The 24,067-nt window shown below is 34.2% G+C and overlaps 1 protein-coding gene across 1 annotated transcript in view; it reads left to right on the top strand.

Moving 5' to 3' along the window:
- Nucleotides 1-24,067, top strand: part of LOC105258514 (neurotrimin) — a 244,386-nt gene that overhangs the window by 207,903 nt on the left and 12,416 nt on the right. The window contains exons 4-7 of the mRNA XM_011269804.2: nucleotides 7,291-7,449; nucleotides 13,909-14,037; nucleotides 14,363-14,500; nucleotides 23,462-23,611. Coding sequence (XP_011268106.1) covers nucleotides 7,291-7,449; nucleotides 13,909-14,037; nucleotides 14,363-14,500; nucleotides 23,462-23,611 — 576 coding nt within the window. The remainder of the gene's footprint in view (nucleotides 1-7,290; nucleotides 7,450-13,908; nucleotides 14,038-14,362; nucleotides 14,501-23,461; nucleotides 23,612-24,067) is intronic.

The following is a 24,067-nucleotide window of genomic DNA, read 5'->3' as shown; positions in this document are numbered from 1 at the left end:
ATCCCCGATAGCCCTGCAGGCGGCACTCGTTACAACGTCGTTTTCAAGCTGGGAACGAATTCCCAACTTCGCTACGTGGCTTGTCGTGTTTCGACGTGAGGCAATCCCCGCTCGCCCTCCCCGACCGCCCCCCCCCAGCCCCCTTTACCCTCCCGCGCTGACCGTTTCGATTTACGCATCGAAATTAAGCCACGCTCGGCTTGCGGCGTTCGTCCGATGCACGGCACTTTTTAAACCCGAACTCGCGCTACTCAACGTCAGTTGCACCGGTAGAAACGACGTTCCATGAAACGAGCGCGCATTGGTCAGGGGTGAGTCCAAGAGAATCTGGAGTGGAGGCGGAGGTTGTTACGGGGGTAGGATAGACGAGATAGAGTTGGATTGATACCTGATACAAGTCTACCTCGCTCGAGGATTTTTGCACCAGCGTTGCTCGAGGAAAGAAAGGACGTTTGCCGCAAAAAGCGCGGAATGCGACAGAACATCTGATTGCTGTCATTTAGCGAGACAGAAAGAGAGAGAAATTTGCCAGTACTTCTATCGGATAAATAAAAAGACGATAGCTGAAGTGATACACATTATGAAGAGATATTTTAGTGAAAAATTCGTGTGATCCGTCTAGACCACACTGAAAAAAAATCTGATTGCATTAATTAGACTTCTGATATATTCAACCAATATGTCTGTTGGAAAGTGGACGAACCAGAATTCTTGTAGGAATTACCAGACGAATATGATTAATTTCTTCCTGTTAAATTTACCAAATTTTTTGATTAATAATACTAAACTCGTCAGCACCAAATCGTAAAATTTTTTCCATCCAATCTCAAAAGTCTATTTAATATTCTAAATTTCAACACGATTATTGCATAAATTCAATCCAGATTAATGAATAAATTATTTTAAATTTAGTTTGTTAGAAATTAAACTGCACTGAGAAAAAAATCTGGTTGCATTAATTAGACTTCTAATATATTCAATCAGCATGTCTGTTGGAAAATGGATAAACCAGAATTCTTGTAGGAATTATCAGATGAATCTGATTAATTTCTTCCTGTTAAATTTACCAAATTTTCTGGTTAATAATACTAAACTCGTCAGCACCAAGTCGTAAAATTTTTTCCATCTAATCTCAAAAGTCTGTTTAATATTCTGAATTTCAACACGATTATTGCATAAATTCAATCCAGATTAATGAATAAATTATTTTAAATTTAGTTTGTTAGAAATTAAACTGCACTGAGAAAAAAATCTGGTTGCATTAATTAGACTTCTAATATATTCAATCAGCATGTCTGTTGGAAAATGGATAAACCAGAATTCTTGTAGGAATTATCAGATGAATCTGATTAATTTCTTCCTGTTAAATTTACCAAATTTTCTGATTAATAATACTAAACTCGCCAGCACCAAGTCGTAAAATTTTTTCCATCTAATCTCAAAAGTCTGTTTAATATTTTGAATTTCAACAAGATTATTGTATACATTCAATCCAGATTATTGAATAAATTATTTTAAATTCAGTTTGTTAGAAATTAAATTGATAAACAAAGATTCAAGAAGAGGATGCAGCTCAAACACATACAATCAGGGAGCTAGCGTCCTCTTTCTGCCACTATTACTCGTAAGAGAAAAAAAATATACTTTGGATTTAATGTTAATACTAGTTCTTTATATACATTTCATGGTAAATATTGAATACGAGTTAAGTTCAGAAGCAAGCAAAGAAATTAATGTAACAAGAAATTTTATTGATCCAACCAGAAAATACTATAGTAAACCAAATCCTATAGTAAAATCTATTAAACGTTCTAGTTATAAAAAATCGAGTCTTATCATATATAACTAGAAATTTTTGTTTGATTTAACCAAAATGCCTTCAATCATATACGTCTTGTTGGCACAATCAAACAATTTTTCTTAGTTCATATATTACTAAGATTTTTTTATTGGAATTTAGATAATAGCTCTATAAAACATCGTCGAGTACATTGCGATAATGTGAAGCATTAGCAAATGTAGAAGGGATTTTAGGAAATCCACCGTTATCTAAAATTGACTGGGATCATTCCGCTTGGTAACCTCAGCTTGTAGAAACAACGTTAGATGAAACGAAGTGCATAGTCACGTTGAGGAGTGGTGAGTTTCTAGGACTCCAAACTCGAGAGAGAAGGTTGTTACCGGTAAACGGAATGGGCGAGGCGGATTGAGGTTGATACGCGATATAGCGGGGTTTGCTTTAATATATAGAATTTCCCGCAACCCGTAGAACGGTATCATAACCAGACACAGACCATGCAGAACAATGTGAATAAACTGTTCGGTGTAGTAGGAACATATTGCAGACGTATATCAATTCCGAATGGTGTTCAGCAACACTATAATAAATGAAGACCTATTTGCATATGGTTATTGTTACACAAGATAATACTATATACGGAGTCGCGTAGATGTCAGTGGCACATTCTCCGCGCCTTTCATCAGCAGATTATAATAATTCTATAACGTCCCGCTTGAATCGCGAGAGAACTGCGTATTGTCAAAAACAGTATTATCACTCGTAATCCACGTCAAATAATTGTCCGCTTGAAACAAAGCGGAAGATCGTTAAATTTCATATTAAAATTGTTTTATATCCCATTAGCATATGCATATAAGCTAGCAGTCGACTATGTCACAATAATAGAAGCGGCGTACCAAATCTGGATTGATGCGAGGATGACGGATGCCGAGCGGGACGGCTTATCATCGTGTATATGTATGTTGTGGACGTATGTATGAAATAATACCTGAGATAGATGGTGGACGTGGTCGCAAAAATAACTGAAAAATTGTACAAGCTTCATCATACATTTAATAATCAATAATATGATCTTGATGGCGACGTATCGCTATATTTTATAAAAATATCTATCCATTATTGTTACGCGTAATCACGTAACTTTTGTGGAAGTGGCTCGAGAAACTTTTCAAAATTCATTAACCTTTTGTATATGTTTGTATATATGTTTGTATATGTTTTGTATAGAAAAGCTGCCGGGAGATAAACAAAAAAGTCACCAAGGACAAAGAGTGACTGAATTCGCGTAGGTATTGAGATAATGCTTTATATACAGTTAAGTGCAGGGAGTAAGATTTGGGTTCAGATTGATGTGGTGGTAAACGGTAGCAGCCGCATGAGCGATTGTGCCGAGTTTTGTTTTGTAGTTTAGCGTCTGTCGGGTTACAAAACAGTAGAGCAGTAGATGGAACGGAGGAGTAAAAGCGGATTGCAACCGCGGTAGCGCCCAATTTGTTGTAAAGTTTTCACTGAATACATCGACTTGAGAAATCGGATGATATAACTCAGTGAATTGTGCATAAGTCTCAGTTAGGAAAACTTAAAATTAATTAATTAATTTTTTTATATATTGAGAAAGAGAGGAAAGGATTTAAACAATATTTTGTAATTTTTCGCAAGTACCATCTATCTATCATTTCATATAATGCAACACACTTTTCATTATTAATAATAATGTATTTTCTTATTATGAATATTATATAATATTTATGTGTGTTAATTAACAGACATTAGCACAGGATTCTATTTTTAATATTCAGTTTTTTGTTATCTTTTTAAATAACATACTGGGTGTTAAAAAAGTCTGGACACGGTCGAATATCTCGATAAGGAAGAGTTTTACTAGAAATGACCTGAATTTGCAATTAACAATTACATATTTCTTCTCAAAAACAACTACATGTTTTCTTTACACCAATCGATTCCTCTCATTATTTTGTACATAAAAGTATTAAGGTAAGATAATCGAAAAATGATTATTTTACAAGATATTTCACTGTTTATGTAAAATTAAGAAATTATTTCAAGCCTCATAACTCGGAAAGTACTTAATAAAAACTAACTTAATTATAGTGTTTTGGAAAGCTCTCAAGGTGAGCTACAAGAATATGTAATGAAAAGGAATAGGTTCCATTTAAGAAATTGAAGGCGACCTTCATGTGACCTTCAAATAACTCTTCGTGGTCAAACCAATGGTACTATATTACGTCCCCCTTGAAGCTATACAACTTTTATGTGAAACACTTTCTAATAAATCTCTTCCTTATCGAAATATTCGACCGTGTCCAGACTTTTTTAACGCCCAGGATATCCAATACATGTGTAATATTAATAATATAAAATAATAAATATATTATTATTCCCATTTAGTACAAAATAGCGCGAAATGCGTCAGTTATTACAAGTTTCATCGCATGAAAATTCGCATGGTCCCCAAATAGATGCGTAGGATGAAATAAACGAAGGAATAAACGAGCGAACAAATGTTCGACTGTGCAGACGATAGGGCCAGCGAAAGAGGAACGGGTCCTCCCGATGGCAGGTGGAGACTCTAGGTAGCTTTGACCCGCCAATTCAGCATCACCCATACGGGCACTCAACCGCAAATCGAGTTCCGGCCGTAGGGCGGAATAAAATCGACCCCGTCAACCTCGTCCTGTTCCTCCCTTCGGTAACCGATGCAGCCTTGTGGCCCCGATTCTCGTGTAGGAGAATCTAGTAAGACATTACTCGCGAGGGACGCGTTTGTTCAACGCCCTGGGAGAAGGTAAGAGAGGAAGAGCAACCAAGTACGAGAGAGAGAGAGAAGGACTGACGGAGAAAGGGAAAATAAAGGAGGAGAGTTCGGGTCGACTTTAATGGCTGTAGCCAAATGGAAAAGCTTGGCCGCGGGATAACCTGGCCACGCTCGAATTATGATATCCGCAACGAGCGCGTTGGGAGTCGCACACGCGTGTCGCGCGATTCTTTCCGAATCGTAAAAGTCATCCTTTCACGCGAGAATCGAAGGTTGAAGTAAAGTGGAGAGCTACAACAATCAGCTGCACCTACGAACATTCAATTGAATTTGAAAAATCACGCCGAACAATTTCGCGAACATTTATGGATTCTGGAACTTTTGACAATAGGTGTAGGACGAAATACGAGGGTGGGATGATAAGTTTCCGGCCTGATAAAGAAAAAAAGTTTTATGGATATTTTTATTTTATTTTTCAACATAATCTTCACGAAGACTAATACATTTTTCATAAAGGCTCTATTACAGTGATATCAACTTTATAGTACGATTCGGCGAGCTCCTCAAAATACCCACTTACAGCGTTGACTTCCTCGTTGCTCTTAAATTTTTTTCCACTAAGCCATGTTTTGAGATTAGGGAATAGATGATAATCGCTGGGTGCTAAATCTGGCAAATAAGACGGTTGGGGAAGCAATTCAAACTTTAATTCGATGATATTAGCCATCGCTACCTATAAATGGGTATTTTGAGGAATTAGTCTTTGTGGAGATTATGTTGAAAAATAAAATGAAAAAAAATCCAAAAAACTGTTTTCTTCTTTATCAGGCCGGGAACTTATCACTCCACCCTTGCGTATGTATTATACAGGGTGTCCCAAAAGTCCCGGACCGGTCGAATATTTCATAAACTATGCACTTTAGAAAGAAATGTTTCAGACAAAAATTGTATGGCTTGAAAGGGACCATCAGATAGTGGCAATGATTTGATGGAAGAGTTATTTGAAAGTCACGTGAAGATCACCGTCAATTTTTTAAATGGAACTCCCTATTTCTTATTACATATTCGTGTAGCTTATCTCGAGAGCTTTCCAAAACACTATGATTAAATATTCCTTCATTGAGTACTTTTCGAGTTATGAGGCTTGAAATCATTTTTTAATCTTACATAAACCGTAAAATATCTTGTAAGATATTCATTTTTCGATTATCTTACCTTAATTTTATGTACAAAATAATGAGAGGAATCAATTGGTGTAAAGAAAAAACATAGTTGTTTTTAAGAAAAAAATATGTAATTCGCAATTAATAATTACATTTTTTTTTTTAAACAACTATGTGTTTTCTTTACACCAATTGATTCCTCTCATTATTTTGTACATAAAATTATTAAGATAAGATAATCAAAAAATGAATATTTTAATAGATATTTCATGGTTTATGCAAAATTAAGAAATGATTTCAAGCCTCATAACTCGAAAAGTACTCAATGAAGAAATACTTTATTATAGTGTTTTGGAAAGCTCTCGAGATAAGCTATACGAATATGTAATAAAAAATAGGGAGTTCCATTTAAGAAATTGACGGTAATCTTCATGTGTCTTTCAAATGACTCTCCCATGTCAAATCATTGCCACTATCTGATGGCCCCCTTCAAGCCATACAACTTTTGTCTGAAACATTTCTTTCTAAAGTGCATAGTTTATGAAATATTCGACCGGTCCTGGACTTTTGGGACACTCTGTATATAGGGCAACAGAATAATGAATAGACATATCCAAGTATTCTCGAGTCCTATCCAGACTATCCTAAACTCTGCTCAGCTCGACATTGTTATTCCTCGAATCTCAGAAAGTTGTAGTGAGATCCGAAATATCCTGCAGATCCCCCTCTTTAATGGCCGTACATAGGGTCCGAGCGTGTACCATTCAGTAGATAGGGTGCGTCGCGAGTTCGCTTCCGCCGGAGATGACGCGGATGCGTCGTGCCCGCGTCGTTATCATTCTGTACTTTATTACGTGCAGCCTGTATGCGTCGCCTATGCACGTGCCGTTTGTAGTTTCTACCCTCTCGGCGCATACAGAGAACTAATCCACGCCAGCTGATTTATGAACGACCAGATATACTTGTCCATCCTTACTGCCTGCGAGAGGTAACTTACGAGCGTTATTGTTGCGTATTAAATGTTTGAGAGTTTGCATTCGGAGGGTTGCATCGGTAAATGTCACGAAGATGTCGGATTTATTGCTTCCTGCGTACGCTCCCTCACCGCGCAATTTCTGGTACCCAGATACCGGATGTGAGCGTTCTTATTAAATATCGCATGATTCTTATATACGTTCAAAGATAGTCCATTAGAAGGATTAAAGACAAATATAGCGGTGATCCTCGATCCAACTCGGTTTTCCTTGATTTAATGCACTTTTCCCTCCAACTCTCCGTTGAATCGCTGATATCTATTTTCGAAATGAATAGCTCTTCGCGGAGGGCAATTTTCAAGAATTATGTAATCGCGATTGCGATTCTCGTTGGAGGGATTTTATGCAATCGTATAAAAATTGAAACGTTCGAAATACGATGTAAACGAGGTTGACATGTTTGGAATTTTTCCCCTCGACTTGTCCCGAAACATTTTTTTCATATTTTGCGTTTCCACGCAGTTTATATTTTATCAATGCAGTATTTTAACGGACGTCGCACTTTTCTGCCGACAGTGCCGCCCGACATCCTGGACTATGATACCAGCACGGACATGGTGGTGATGGAGGGGCGGAACGTGACCCTGCGTTGCGCCGCGACCGGCTCCCCGGCGCCTAACATCACCTGGCGACGCGAGGACGGTCAGCAAATTCACCTCGCGGACGGGAGCGAAGGTTGGTTTTAACGAGAGTTGCCCGCGAACGACCGTAATTCGCAGTCAGGTCGGCGATAAAGCCGGGAAAATTCGCTGAATTAAGGGTGGCTCTCTCTCTCTCTCTCTCTCTCTCTCTCTCTCTCTCTCTCTCTCTCTCTCTCTCTCTCTCTCTCTCTCTCCTCTCCTCTCTCTCTCTCTCTCTCTCTCTCTCTCTCTCTCTCTCTCTCTCTCCCCTCTCTCTCTCTTTATTTCTCTCGTACATGCTCTCATCGTCGGCGGATGCCTCGTTTATGGCGAGAACTAATCGAATACGACGAGAAGACGCGGCGCATTTGATGCTTTCTCGCCGAGAGTGCAACCGACGATCACACAGGCCTGCAAAAAAGTGGTTCAAAATTTCTTTTTAAGATGCAGTAGTGATTTTTGACGTAATTTTGTGCGCTGAATCCGAATCTGGCCGCCGAATTTGCATAGCACGTCAAGTTTTTGAGATATTTGTAGTTGATTAGCCCGAAAAATCGCTATTTTGACCATTTTCATGAATTTATTGTGAGTAAACGAAATTTTTTGAAATATTTCTGTCAATGGCATCGTATAGTACTCACCTTCATCTTTCGAATCCACTTTCGATTACCGCCGCACGATTTTTTTTCGCTCAGATATACAAGTCATAAGACTGGTCATGTATAAGGATCTAATAAGCCATTCTAAATCAATCGTGTCACCTTTATTTCGCTACATTTCCACTCTTTATTTCACTACGAATCAACATTAGGATAAAAATATACATTTTTAAACCTTCTGTCACCTTTTGAAATTAAAAATGGCGCATCCAATATGGCGAATAGAATCACAATAAAAAGGTATAAAATTTAGAAAAATTTATCAAAATGCGTAACAACTGTATTAGATATTTCTTTACAATACTTTTTTGGACAACCGAATCAGTCTTTTCAACTTTCGACATCATGGATCTACCATATTGATGTCTATATAAATTTTCTTTAATGTAAATTTTCTTACAACGTCATTCTTATATATCTCAGCGAAGAAAAATAGTGCGGCGGTAATCGAAAGTGGATTTGAAAGGCGAAAGTGAGTATTAGATGATGCCATTGGCAGAAATATTTCAAAAAATTTGATTTCCTTGCAATAAATTCATGAAATTGGCCAAAATAGCGATTTTTAAGCCATTCAATTACAAATTACTCAAAAATGTGACGTGCTACGCAAATTCGGCGGCCAAATTCGAAATGAGCTCACAAAATTACGTCGGAAATCACTATTGCATCTTAAAAAGAAAAACCTCGCAGGCCTGTATCATTTGCGATGCAGTCTTTTTTGGGGGGTTGCGCTTTTAACCCCTCTTTTTGAATTCGCGCGCGAGTCTCTTGCTCCAACGTGTACCAAGTATTTTACATGTCATTAGCTTCCCGTGCAGAACGATCATGCAATTTCCGCGATCCGCATTTACCTTTGCGAGATTTTCAAAGTTGTCAGAGAGAAAGAGAGAGAAAGTTGCTCTCTTCAATTCTTTATAAACTTTTCCTACTACGTTTCCACTTTTACCACCGAATATTTCCGCTATAATGCGCATTAATTTCAAGCTTTTTTTTATTTATGCGAAACTGTCAACCGTGTAACATGTAACATGTAAGCATACAAAAGCGAGAGGAGGACTTCATTCATGAAGTTTGTAACTTTTACAGTCGACTTGCAAAAAGGACATACGCGAAGCGTTTTAAAAATATAATTTAATTCGCCCCCGACAAACGCGTTTATAAAGTGGGAAAGGACAAGTTTCAAGTATTTATAAATATCGTATATGGGGTGTAAATTATTTTTCATCTCTGACGGAGAGATAAATGGGGTCTTCAAAAGGAACGAGGACGCAAGCTCGAGTGGCCCGAATCGAGTAAATATCCCGTTAACATCCTTAAATGCGCCGAGAGCTCGCAAAGGCATCTGAAAAAAAAAAAGATTTACGGTTCGTGGAGAATATATTCGGGTGGACTGAACTGCATCGCGAGTGCATCGCAGCTCCAACGGCAGTATCAAGCCCGACTAGTGGCTTCGTGGCGGCCACTTGGGAGCGCAAACACACCGCGTAGCAAGACCAATAGATTAGAGCGAGGTGATACGTTTGCCGAGACCGAGAAGATCTTCTATATTTGCATTGAAATTGGCAAACACAGCGAGCACATACCTGATACGCGTAAATGCGCGGCCCGCGTATACGTTATGGGCCCGATAAACAACCGGATCGACTTTAAACCGAACGATTATGCCAACCATAGTTTCGCTTTCACGCTTTCAATTCGATAAGGTACGTTATAGCGCCGAGGAGAAAGATGTAAAGATACCGCAGTGATGGATCGCCATTCGAAATCGAGAAATGTCCATGTCGGTTTTCTTCCGGAAGAATAACACAGGCCTGCGAAAGAGGAAGTCAAAATTTTTTTTTTAAGATGCAATAGTGATTTTTGACGTAATTTTGTGCGCTGAATCCGAATCTGGCCGCCGAATTTGCGTAGCACGTCAAATTTTTGAGTTATTTGTAGTTGAATAGCCGAAAAATCGCTATTTTGACCAATTTCATGAATTTATTGTGAGTAAACGAAATTTTTTGAAATATTTCTGTCAATGGTATCGCATAGTACACACTTTCATCTTTCGAATCCACTTTCGATTATCGCCGCACGATTTTTTTTCGCTCAGATATACAAGTTATAAAACTGGTCATGCATAGGGATCCAATAAGCCATTCTAAATCACCGTGCCACCTCTCTATCTCCCTACGAATCAAAATTTAAAAATATACATTTTTAAATACTTTCTGTTATCTTTTGAAATTAAAAATGGCGCATCCAATATGGCGAATAGAATTACAATAAAAAGGCATAAAATTTAGAAAAATTTATCAAAATGTGTAACAATTGTATTAGACATTTCCTTACAATATTTTTTTGGCCAACCGAATCTGACATATGTCAGTCTTTTCAACTTTTAACATCATGGATCTTCTATATTTATGTCTATAAATTTTCTTACAACGTCATACTTATACAGGGTGGCCCATTTTAATTTCCTCAGCCAAATATTTCGGAAAATAATGAAAAATCAAAAAAATGTTTCAGACAAAAGTTATATGGCTTGAAGGGGGCCATCAGATAGTGGCAATGATTTGACCTTGGAGAGTCATTTGAAGATGATGTAAAGGTAACCTTCAATTTCTTAAATGGAACTCCCTATTTTTTATTACATATTCGTGTAGCTTATCTCGAGAGCTTTCCAAAATACTATAATAAAGTATTTCTTCATTGAGTACTTTTCGAGTTATGAGGCTTGAAATCATTTTTTAATTTTGTATAAACCGCATAAATTTTGTAGAAAACACATAGTTATTTTGAAGAAAAAATATGTAATTTGCAATTAACAATTACATATTTTTTCTTTGAAACAACTATGTGTTTTTTTACACCAATTGATTTCTCTCATTATTTTGTACATAAAACTATTAAAACAAGATAATCGAAAAATGAATATTTTACTAGATATTTTACGGTTTATACAAAATTAAGAAATGATTTCAAGCCTCATAACTCGAAAAGTACTCAATGAAGAAATACTTTATTATAGTATTTTGAAAAGCTCTCGAGATAAGCTACACGAATAAGTAATAAAAAATAGGGGATTCCATTTAAAAAATTGAAGGTGGTCTTGATGTGACGTTCAAACAACTTTTCAAGATAAAACCAATGATACTATCTTATGTCCCCCTTCAAGCCATACAACTTTTGTCTGAAACATTTTTTTGATTTTTCATTATTTTCCGAAATATTTGGCTGGGGAAATTAAAATGGGCCACCCTGTATATCTCAGGGAAAAAAATCGTGCGGCAGTAATCGAAAGTGGATTTGAAATGCGAAAGCAAATATTATACAATGCCATTGGCAGAAATATTTCAAAAAATTTGGTTTCCCCACAATAAATTCATGAAATGAGCCAAAAGCTTAGCGATTTTTGAGCCATTCAATTATAAATTACTCAAAAACGTGACGTGCTATGCAAATTTGCGGTCAGATTTGGATTCAGTGCACAAAATTACGTCGGAAATCACTATTGCATCTTGAAAAAAAAACGCAAGCCTGTGTAACACATGTAACAATTTTTTTTTCGACAGCTGTAGATACGCGACACGTGTTCGTATATTAGAGAGATTCGAACTTGTATATTAATCCAATAAGATACAGTATAATGATATTATGATTAGGATATTGTTACACTCTGAAGCATTATTAAATTATTTGAAACTTCGGTGCGGTATGTAATCTTACCTCGATGGGTATTGCACTCGAGCAAGTTAGCTTCATTAGCTTCCGATATCCTGTCAAATTTGTCATTATGCTTCTTTAATTACATTTTAATAGAAAAGTCCTTTATGTAAAAGTTCTTTAAGACGCTTGCGCGTCTTAAAGGAATCCCTTACTTTAACGTATGTCGTATTTACATCGTAGTTAATTGCTGCTGTCTTTTCCAACGACATTTAATCAATTATCAAAACGCGGTATAAATTTTCTGACGGATTTAATTGTGGAGAGAGAGCAGGGAGGGACATATAGACAGCCTAAACTTTCGGATAAGTAAACTGAATTTGCACCTTGTAATGCAGATGGTCTCCAAACTGTGTTGCCAGAGTTTAACGACTCTCTGTAAATTGCTATTTGAATTTCGAATGCAGGGAGAAAAGATACAAACCAGCTTGAATCACTTTCGCTCATATTTGTTAATTAATATTTCAAATCTCAAATTATGATTACATATTAAATGTTCGGGAATTTTGTGTCATATTTATCTTTTATTTCATTGAATTTAACATTATCGCACAAATATGTTTCATGAACAATGAGAATTCATGAAATATCCCGAATTTGAGAGAAAATTTAATAATAGTCTGCTGTATGTTTTATTTATCATCATCCATTGTCTGTGTATTAGTATAATTTAAAATGCTTTATAGAGGTCGCATACGTGCTGAAGTTTCTGGCAATCGGGTCCGCAGCTGCTGCATTATGCGGTCGTTCGTCAAAGCAGTTTGCACATTTTCCCAGTGCATTTTAGCGCGCGGAAGTGGTCCTTCTTCGCCGGCGATAATGGTTACATTGATAAAATGACAAAAGTTTTCGCGCATGTATTTCTGCCATGTACGCGTTGCGAGTCGGTGCCAGCATTATTCTTACGATAAAATCTCACGATTTTAAGACGTGTATACAATAATTGTAATAAATTTACATGAAATTTTGCATTCGGGAATTCAACCAACGTACGGAATCTAAATGCAATTCAATTCGTTTCTAAATTGAAACGAATAGTATAAGTGACGAAACTTTGGCAACCAATTTCCGTCGTGTCGCGTGCGATGCCAGTAACGGTGCTGACGTCAAAAAAAAAATCGCACAAATGTACTTCGCAAACTTCACTGAAATGGACGAAAAATATGAAATTTCCAATGCAAAGTACGGAGAGAAATGCCATCGGCGTTATTTGAGCCATTGATCGAATTATAGAATCGTTTTAAAATAATTTATATATTGTTGCTTTTTAAAAAATTGTTTTTTTTTTATTTAAAAAATAATTATATTGATCTTTAATTTATATAATGTTATCGATAATTAAAAACTATGAATAGAACAATATATTATGGGCAAAAACGGTATTTTTTTAATCTAATTGCGAAGTTTTTCGGAAATTCTACAGTTTTGGTCTGCCAGTGCTAATAAAAATATCGACATCAAAGCGATTCGCCGATCCGACATCACGCACTTTTCCCATGCACCGAGTTGTCTATAGCTATAACTTTATCGAAATTCCCGAAAACCGTAACACATTCCCGAGAATAAAAAAACAAAAAAACAAAAATTTGGCGAATTCCACTGAGGTCTGACGTTCCATGTTTCATGCAAAAATCGATTGACACCAAAAAGCATTCGATGTCATAGCGTAAAAGTTACATCTACCTCGATTTATCACCGATAACATCGATCATATTTCTCACGGAAATTCTTGTTGCAAACTTATTGATACCTTTCCAACATATAGTTGTATGTAATTTCGTCCGCTCGACAAAATTTTCACACTTTTTTCACTTTATTGACAAATGAAATTCATTTCTTCCAATAAATTCCGTAATAAGAGTATCTTTGATTCGGAATAAGACATTATTTTTCTCAGAATTAGTTTCGCATCATAACTGATAGCATTAAAAATAATTATTAATCAGTAATATCTAATTAATTTTAAACCATTTAATTTTAATGTTAACATAATGTTACGTGTCTGTATAAAAAAAATCAGATATCACGTGTGTGTGTGCGTGTGTACAAAATCATATACAATTATATAAAATTACAATATAATAATATGTATAAAATAACATTTATATGATTTTTACGATTATCATTATTTTTTCTGATTACAGTTTTGAGCGTGGATGGTTCAAACTTTAATATTACAAAAGTTAACCGGCTGCATATGGGTTCCTATTTATGCATCGCATCCAATGGCGTGCCACCCTCCGTCAGTAAAAGAATAATGCTTACTGTGCATTGTACGTATATTCTATACCGTGCATTTTATCTCAAATTGAATTTTATTTCAATTTCATTTATATTACGAGTTTTTTTATTTCTTTGATAAAATTATCATCACAAAAATTTAAATAGTTGACTAGTTGACGCGTTTATATCAAATATTAAATATCGAAAATTTATTTCATTATCAGAAATATCAACGTAAAGAATATAAAAAAGAATCTTTTATATTTACATACAAAAGTAATCATTTAAGACAATTGTGCAAATAGAGATCGAGGATTCGCTTACAAGGATGCCATATCTGAAATTTGAAATTTAATTGTTTCGTAATTGTTTCAGTTCCGCCAATGATTTGGGTTCAAAATCAGTTAGTAGGCGCTCGCGAAGGTCAGAAGCTGACCCTCGAATGTTCCTCAGAAGCATTTCCGAAATCTATCAATTATTGGACCAGAGATCTGGACAAGATTGTGCCGCAAGGTGAGTATTAATAAGATGAGAAATATCCGATAAAGTAATAAAAAGTAACAGATTTTCGATAAAAAATTTATTAGCGACAAATAAAGAAAAACTTGTACGATGTATTTTCTCGCACGATATGTTGCAATTGCATAATAAAAATTCGCGGTCGTTCAGACGCGGGGTTCTCATGAAAGAATCATGACCGTGGTAGAAAGTGGGATGACTTTACACAATTTTGTAATATGCATCGTTCACGGCACGCACCTATCGCGCTTTTTGATGATTCATGTAACTCCACGAGAGGAAGATAATTACACCCCCGACGCGTATTCTCCTCTCTACACGGTGTATATTTGCGCGAAAGGAAAATAACTGGTTGTTAACGAACCCTCTGAATAATGAAAGTTCCATACCGAACGCATAAACACGCACACCGACGAAGCGCGAATAAAAGCGTTTCGCTCCTGCTTTATGCCTCCTATAAAAGACGGCTTTAGTACTTTGCATCGATTCGCCATCCCTTTCGGATTCATATCTTTTTTTCTCGTATCGCACATACACGCACCCACGCATACTCGCGTGACTCCTGTCAAGTACGTACGTTTAATCGCCAAAGGAAGCTCTACGCGGTTATGACGCGCACTCTTTTACGGTCGAGAATTAAGCGTATTATGAAAAACACAGTATCGTTCATTAAACGTTTCAACGATCGAAAGTTACGACGCGAACGATGAATTTTGATATACGACGATGAATTATTATGACGTCTTTCACTTGTACGCTTTTACGTGCGCGCGATGATATGTACCACGTGTACCGTATATTACACAGAAAAAAAGGATATTTTTATTTTGAAAATATATTTAGTTTTAACATGGAAATCTTGAAATGAGATATCGCGTTAATTTAAGAAAAATAGAATTGCTTGAATAATTGCTTACTTGAATGAAGCCATTTTATATAGTTCAATCGAGAAAAATATATTCTCATGATTTAAGATTTAATTTTCTTGAATGGAAAAGAAACAATGTTGATAGAAAATAACATTTTTAAATCAAAGATTATAATTTTCTTAAAGTAGAATTAAATAATTATATATTCTTGAGGTAACAAATACAATATTACAATAAGACGAAAATATATTCTCATGATTTAAGATTTAATTTTCTTGAATGGAAAAGAAACAATGTTGGATAGAAAATAACATTTTTAAATCAAAGATTATAATTTTCTCAAGGTAGAATTAAATAATTATATATTCTTGAGGTCACAATTACAATATTAAAATAAAACGAAAATATATTCTCATGATTTAAGATTTAATTTTCTTGAATGGAAAAGAAACAATGTTGGATAGAAAATAACATTTTTAAATCAAAGATTATAATTTTCTCAAGGTAGAATTAAATAATTATATATTCTTGAGGTGACAATTACAATATTAAAATAAGACGAAAATATATTCTCATGATTTAAGATTTAATTTTCTTGAATGGAAAAGAAACAATGTTGATAGAAAATAACATTTTTAAATCAAAGATTATAATTTTCTTAAAGTAGAATTAAATAATTATATATTCTTGAGGTAACAAATACAATATTAAAATAAGACGAAAATATATTCTCATGATTTAAGATTTAATTTTCTTGAATGGAAAAGAAACAATGTGGATAGAAAATAACGTTTTTAAATCAAAGATTATAATTTTCTCAAGGTAGAATTAAATAATTATATATTCTTGAGGTCACAATTACATTATTAAAATAAGACGAAAATATATTCTCATGATTTAAGATTTAATTTTCTTGAATGGAAAAGAAACGATGTTGGGTAGAAAATAACATTTTTAAATCAAAGATTATAATTTTCTCAAGGTAGAATTAAATAATTATATATTCTTGAGGTGACAATTACAATATTAAAATAAGACTAAAATATATTCTCATGATTTAAGATTTAATTTTCTTGAATGGAAAAGAAACAATGTTGGATAGAAAATAACATTTTTAAATCAAAGATTATAATTTTCTCAAGGTAGAATTAAATAATTATATATTCTTGAAGTGACAATTACAATATTAAAATAAGACTAAAATATATTCTCATGATTTAAGATTTAATTTTCTTGAATGGAAAAGAAACAATGTTGATAGAAAATAACATTTTTAAATCAAAGATTATAATTTTCTTAAAGTAGAATTAAATAATTATATATTCTTGAGGTGACAATTACAATATTAAAATAAGACGAAAATATATTCTCATGATTTAAGATTTAATTTTCTTGAATGGAAAAGAAACAATGTTGATAGAAAATAACGTTTTTAAATCAAAGATTATAATTTTCTCAAGGTAGAATTAAATAATTATATATTCTTGAAGTGACAATTACAATATTAAAATAAGACTAAAATATATTCTCATGATTTAAGATTTAATTTTCTTGAATGGAAAAGAAACAATGTTGATAGAAAATAACATTTTTAAATCAAAGATTATAATTTTCTTGAAGTAGAATTAAATAATTATATATTCTTGAGGTGACAATTACAATATTAAAATAAGACGAAAATATATTCTCATGATTTAAGATTTAATTTTCTTGAATGGAAAAGAAACAATGTGGATAGAAAATAACGTTTTTAAATCAAAGATTATAATTTTCTCAAGGTAGAATTAAATAATTATATATTCTTGAGGTCACAATTACATTATTAAAATAAGACGAAAATATATTCTCATGATTTAAGATTTAATTTTGTTGAATGGAAAAGAAACGATGTTGGGTAGAAAATAACATTTTTAAATCAAAGATTATAATTTTCTCAAGGTAGAATTAAATAATTATATATTCTTGAGGTGACAATTACAATATTAAAATAAGACGAAAATATATTCTCATGATTTAAGATTTAATTTTCTTGAATGGAAAAGAAACAATGTTGATAGAAAATAACGTTTTTAAATCAAAGATTATAATTTTCTCAAGGTAGAATTAAATAATTATATATTCTTGAAGTGATAATTACAATATTAAAATAAGACGATAATATTGTTGAAATTTAAAATTATTAAATTCTTCTAAGAAGGTTAGAAATTCTTGTGTATATACGAAACAATGAACGCGTTAGTTTAAGTATATAAGTTTTGATTTGACGCTTCTTTTTTTCTGTGTATACTCTGGATAATGCATTATGCAACGTTATTATATAGGAAACGTGCTTACGGCTTTTCAATCTCATTTAAACAGCTGACAGAAATCTTCGGACGCGGGATTACATGTTAACACGATCGGGGGTCAGAACTCGCATTGTGCGCGACATTATTGCGTTCGATACAGATGCAAATGCTAACCACAACGGCGATGTAATAACGGCCGACGCAGAAAAGGGCGATCCTGGCCGTGTTTGCCGTTCATATACATACTCGTCGCGCGTCCTTAGCCTTCCTCATAAATGCCAGATAAAATCGTGTTATACCTTTAACGTGCTACCGGGATTCGCATGCATTATTCAGTGGCTAATTCCGGTCAAATAAACGGCCCGAAAGAAGAGAGCCGCGCGAGATGTTCGCGCCGCCGCGTACCGCTGGTATACTGCTTAAATAAATAAATCTAACGGTATTAAAAACTAGATTGCCTCTTGTAATCGCCATATTACCTCCTCCTGCATTTATTTCCAAGATATACAAGGCCGGACCGCGTGTAAATTAAAAGCAACGCCGCGTTTCCAGTAGAAACTCATTTAGGGAATTAACTTCCAGATTGGATTCATGAATAAAATGGCATTAGAGGATTTTATTTATAAAGGAATTTAAAGATATCCTTCTTTTTGCGATGCCCCGAATGCGCGCTAATCAATAGTAATTGGATTAATAGCGATAAAGCGGGACGAAACACAAAAGTTTTAATTATATAAAGACGATCGCACATATAATTCTTTTTCAAATGAACAATGTGATAAAAAAAAAAGATTCTTTCGAGCGATATATAAATTCCCAGTTAATGAGCTAGATGTTCGATCTACAGCCATGACAGCGGCGCAAAAAACCGATCAGGTCTTCAAGAATTGAGGAATAATTAAAAATATCATTGTGCGAAAAGTTGCTGTCCACTCATTTTTGAGAAAATCTAGCAGCATGACGGCCTTGTTTGTCCCTTTTTTATGGTTATATATTCGTTACATTGTAGTGCACTTTGGGATGAATGCTGGAGCCAGCCCCGAAGCGGTGAAAACGTTGCATTCGAATTGCACGCTCGCGTACATCCTGTGTTTCTTTCATTTCTTCGGCCAATTTCCATTTGCGTCTAATTGAAAGCATTCAAATAAACAGAACCGGCGGAACGGACGTGATTGTAAAAATTTCATCCCGCGCTCGCTTTTGACCGCCTGATGTCAATCCGCGAGATTGCCCGTCACATTTCTCCTCTGTTTTGTTTTTTTTTTTTTTTGTTTTCGCCCGACTATTGACTGAACGTGATCAAAGCTAATACGGGCTGACGTTTGTTTTTGTCGTCCGATTGTGCTAAGTTATTTCGTTGAGATTGCACATCAGGGAGACGTGTCGCGGCGTCGCGCAAACAACACGGTAATATATTCACCTTAACGATTACAATGGACGCAATGAGAAATAAGGCGAGCTGTAGAGCTGTAGGGGGATGCATGTACGGAATGGCGTGACTGGAAAAATGATTGGAAGCGATTTCACGCGTTCTAACAAGACGTATCGTGATCGATGCCATGGCAGATAGCGTCGAACTCGTCGTTTAGATCGGAAATAGTTCTTGGTGGCGACATCGAATCTAAAAATTTCGTAGAGTATTTCAGAAGAAAACGTTACGAGATGTCGGTCGTTCAGATGTAAAAAAAAGCGAATTACCTAGCTTTATATATATCATCTCTTTCTGAATTACACGTTTCCATAAAAATCGATTTGACCAAATTAATATGTGTAAAATAATACGCAAAGCCGAGCTCGATATGCTTGGTATTTTTTTAGTAAATGAAAAATAGAAAGAAAAAAAGAGAGAAAACACAAAAGGGAATTTTTTTTCTTTATTTTTATAAAAAATTCTGCAGACCTCTTTATTAAATAATTCATATTAATATTGCTGTTATATCCATATCAAGGCGATTTCAATAAAAATCTATATTTTCTGATGATTCACCGTGCATAATTTAAGTTTTGCCATATATATATAAATCGGATCGCCTTCAGATAGCAAGTACAATAGAAACGGAATTTCTCCTCTAGAAACAAGCGTCCAAACTGACAGCCATCGCCGAATTCTAGGCGAACAATTTTTACGAAAGCATTTTCACAAGAGCAAAGTTGTCATCTCAATAATCTTTTCTTTTCAGTTTGCGAAATGGCACGAAAGGAAGTTTTACAGTCAAGTACTCATACATAAAGACTTTGTAGCAATTTACTGGTTCTAGGTATAAAGGTTAAAAGAGTTGGCTGATTTGAATAATTTAAAAATATTATTTCATTCCTTTCACAAGTATAATTTAATGTTAATCTAAATAAATTAAAATGCAACCTTCTCTTTGATATAAAAAAATTTTCTATAATATAACTCAAAAATAATATAATCCAAAAATTCTCTCCATTTCAACGAGCAACTCAACGAATATTTTAATTAATATTTTTTAGAGTTCTCGCAAAAGTTATTTTCACCTTCATTCGATTTTACTTTATAATATCCTCTTTTAAATATTTTAAATTTAATAATTTCATACCGCGCGTTTCTATTTTATTCGAAATGACAGCGAGCTACAAATTTGGACTCGTTACTGTCGAGGACTGGACGATTTCGACCTATGCCTTACACCTGCTCGTGACATAGCTTGCATAATCAATCTAAGATCCCGCGTTTTATCAAAACGGCCGGCAAATCGCCTCTGCCGACGTAATAATAAACGACGTTCCATTTCGGGCCGGAAACGGCCATTGAGAACGACAGTCGTCTACGAATTCTCATGGCTGTCAAAGGTGAAACGTCACAATAGCTCAATCAGGTTGGAAGATGGCCCGTCTATAACGTCGTCTATCGCGACGCTAGTTCGGTATTCGACGCGCGGTGATCTTAAGTTAACGTAATTTCTGTTTCGATCGGCGCCATTCAACGGTGCTTCCGGTGGTTCTCGGTTCATAAGATTCCAAAACGCTATCTCGAGATGGTATCTCGCGCGAAAAGCGCCCGACGCGAAATGCAAAACGGAACAATAAAAGGGATACAGTCGTGGATGGAACGTACTCTGGATTCACCTCAGAATGGATTCGGGACGGATAATGCGCTTTCCGTGATCGCGAATATCGATATTCACCATTTTATGACACATTTACAAGAGAATCAGAACAAGAAATTGTATATATAACGTTACGAGGAAATAATAGAAAAACCGATATTTATAAAAACGTTCAATAATAGTCGTCATAAAATCGTAGTATAAATAATTTTAGCAACTTTCTGCAGCTATAATTTATAATTTTTTAATATCGCATGTATTCTCTATAAGTGACAAATGGATAATAATTCTCGATATTCGAGTATAATTATACACAATTTTTTTACAACTAAAATGTAAAATGATTTATGACTGTAGAACATAAAATGTCTTTTATTATTGAATTATTATCTTTTTAAGGATGTATTGGATCTATTTTCAAAATATTGAGAATTTAATGAAAATTGTACAGAATGTCCTTACATGTGTTTAGAATCTTCAGTACAATTTTTAAATCGATTCACTAAAGCGTTCACAAGTTATAAGGATTTTAATTTGCACCGAATTAACATGTGTTCTTATGGGAAACGTATAAAAAAAAATGATTTTTATCATTCACATTTTACATTTCCTTAAAATATATCATATTGAAAATATTTCCTAAAATTTTCAAATTATTCGGATGCAAATTGTTGACAATTAATAACAATAAACAAAATTTCTTTCTTTTTGTTTACTTTATGTTTTTACATTTCCTTAAAATATATCATATTGAAAATATTTCCTAAAAATTTCAAATTATTCGGATGCAAATTGTTGACAATTAATAACAATAAACAAAATTTCTTTCTTTTTGTTTTCTTTTTTCTTTTCTTCATTTTAAGGATGTTTTGTACATATTTTCAAAATATTGAGAATTTAATGAAAATTGTACAGAATGTCCTTACATATGTTTAGAATCCTCAGTACAATTTTTAAATCGATTCACTAAAGCGTTCACAAGTTATAAGGATTTTAATTTGCACCGAATTAACATGTGTTCTTATGGGAAACGTATAACCACGTCGATTCAAATGACAAAAACACATGGAAATAATATTCAGAATTTGTTTAAAATTTGCAAAAGTTTAAATACAGAGGAAATATTTGGTCAAATAATATATTATATAAATACTAACTGGTTAAAAAGATATTAAATATAATTCAATGAAGTTAGCCATGTATCTGTCACAAGGCGAAATTCTCTGCCAAAAATTAATCATTTCGATTAACAAAATTCGGAATATTTTAAAAAACGCAATAAATATTAAAAAATACATCTCTGCACTGTAGTTAAGATCAAATTGTAATATTCCACACAATTTCTTACTAAAAATAAACCAAAAGTGGATATATTTATCATTATTGATTTTCAGCTAATTTTTGCTGAGATTATACATACAAAACATCCTTAAGGATGTATTGGACGGACCGTCAGTCTCAAAAGTTAATCCAAAGTATCAAAAAATTTAAGTTAGGCAGAATACGAATTCTAATTGATCGAAAATTTTTAAAAAATCACGAAATTATACTTCAAAGTATTCTTTAATATAAATAGGTCTTAATTTCCAAGAAAATGTTGCCACGTTTTATCATCAATATTGCGTCAAACCGATAATCACAGTTATGTTTTAATAATAATTTCAAAATGAGCAAGTAAATCGTTTTAAAACTTTGTGGAAACATTTTTACATGTATGAAGAATATAATATTACAAAATGAAATTTTTATCATTGTTTTTTTCATAGTTTGTGAATAATTTATTACCTGTCTTTTGAACGTTTACATAAGATCCTATGTTAAAATTGCAAAATTCAAAAATTAATAACTTTTAAAGGAGCAAGTAAAAAAATTTGAAATAATTCATGATGATTTAGAATGTTATTAAGAATGTTAAATTAAAAATTCACGGCGATCTCATTGATTGTGATATATCTCCAATATATCTTTAAAAACGTTTGCGCTAATTTTTCTTTCTTCTTTCGGAGATGAGTGAAAAAACCCATCTGTAAAATCAGTGATGGAATGCGCAAGAGAAAAATTTCCCGAGACACAGATAAGTCGCGCCAACCGCTTATTAAACCGTCCGACTTTTTTAAACAGGAAATAATTAGGAAACAGATCTCTTTGTTGAATTCCGACTTTCTCATCCAGCTATGGCTTTTATTATAGAAGGAGACGGCCGAGTACGAGTTTCTATGAGATTTTTCATATTGTCACCGCATCGTGGTTGACCCACATACCATGGATGCACGAAGGACAGACGATCATTTAAAAGCCCTCGATTACAGCCGCATATTCCGATAAAAATACCCGTGATTCGGTCGTACTTCTATTTTCAAGCTCCACCCAAAAGAGTAAATCACGTCAAGGGAATGACGGGTAACCCCGGGCGGACGTGACTGACAGCACATGACGGAAAAGCGAATTTTTTTGTTTTTCCTTTTTTTTTCTATTCCCGTATGCGCTCACGTGTCTAGTTGATTTAAACGTGATTTTTCTGAAATTGGGGCAAAGAGCGCGGATATATAATGTCCACGTATTATTTTTTTGAGATATCGCTTTAATTCAATCGATGTAATTCGGCGACCGCGCGCACTTCGGGAGAATTTATCTTTTATTTTGACGACATGGGGAAAAAATGAAACAAAGGGGGGGGTGAAATAAAACTGTGCGACGCATTACTAACGAAATTGCAATTTGTTGCAGGAGGAAAATACGAGCCAGTGCTGAAAGATAACGCGTACAAAATACACATGAAACTGACGATAAACTCTGTCAGTCCAACGGATTACGGCTCGTACAAATGTGTCTCCAGAAATTCGCTGGGCGACACTGACGGCAGCATTAAAGTCTATCGTAAGTGTAATTATAGCATTTCTCATTTAAAATTTTCGCTATTTTTCTACGCACCAGAGAGAAATTCCCGTAAATAAATTTCATAATAAACGATGTTTAGCGAAACTAAATTGTAGTAAAATTACATTATTTTCCTTCGTATATATATATAGAGGGTGTCCCAAAACTCATAATCAATCTTTCAAAGACAGAGGATCCTGAGATCATTTGGAGACGATTTTTCTTCAACGAAAATATCGATGAAGGCCATCATTTTTTGCATGTTCCCAATTTTTGTCATCATATATCTTTGCAATTAAGCCTTAAATTAAAACTCAACTAAAGTAAACTCTATTTAAAATTAATCGAAGAATGTGATTTTGTTAATATTTTATTTCTACAAAGCTTAGTTTACGAAAAACCCCTTATTTTCAATCACTTATAATTCGAAAATTATTAGTGCCTCGACATTTTCGT

This window comes from Camponotus floridanus, unplaced genomic scaffold (genome assembly GCF_003227725.1).
Source record: "Camponotus floridanus strain SB8 unplaced genomic scaffold, Cflo_v7.5 scaffold47, whole genome shotgun sequence".
Lineage (NCBI taxonomy): Eukaryota > Metazoa > Arthropoda > Insecta > Hymenoptera > Formicidae > Camponotus > Camponotus floridanus.
Note: the sequence above shows the minus strand (reverse complement) of the source record. Positions and strands in the feature narration are given on the sequence as shown.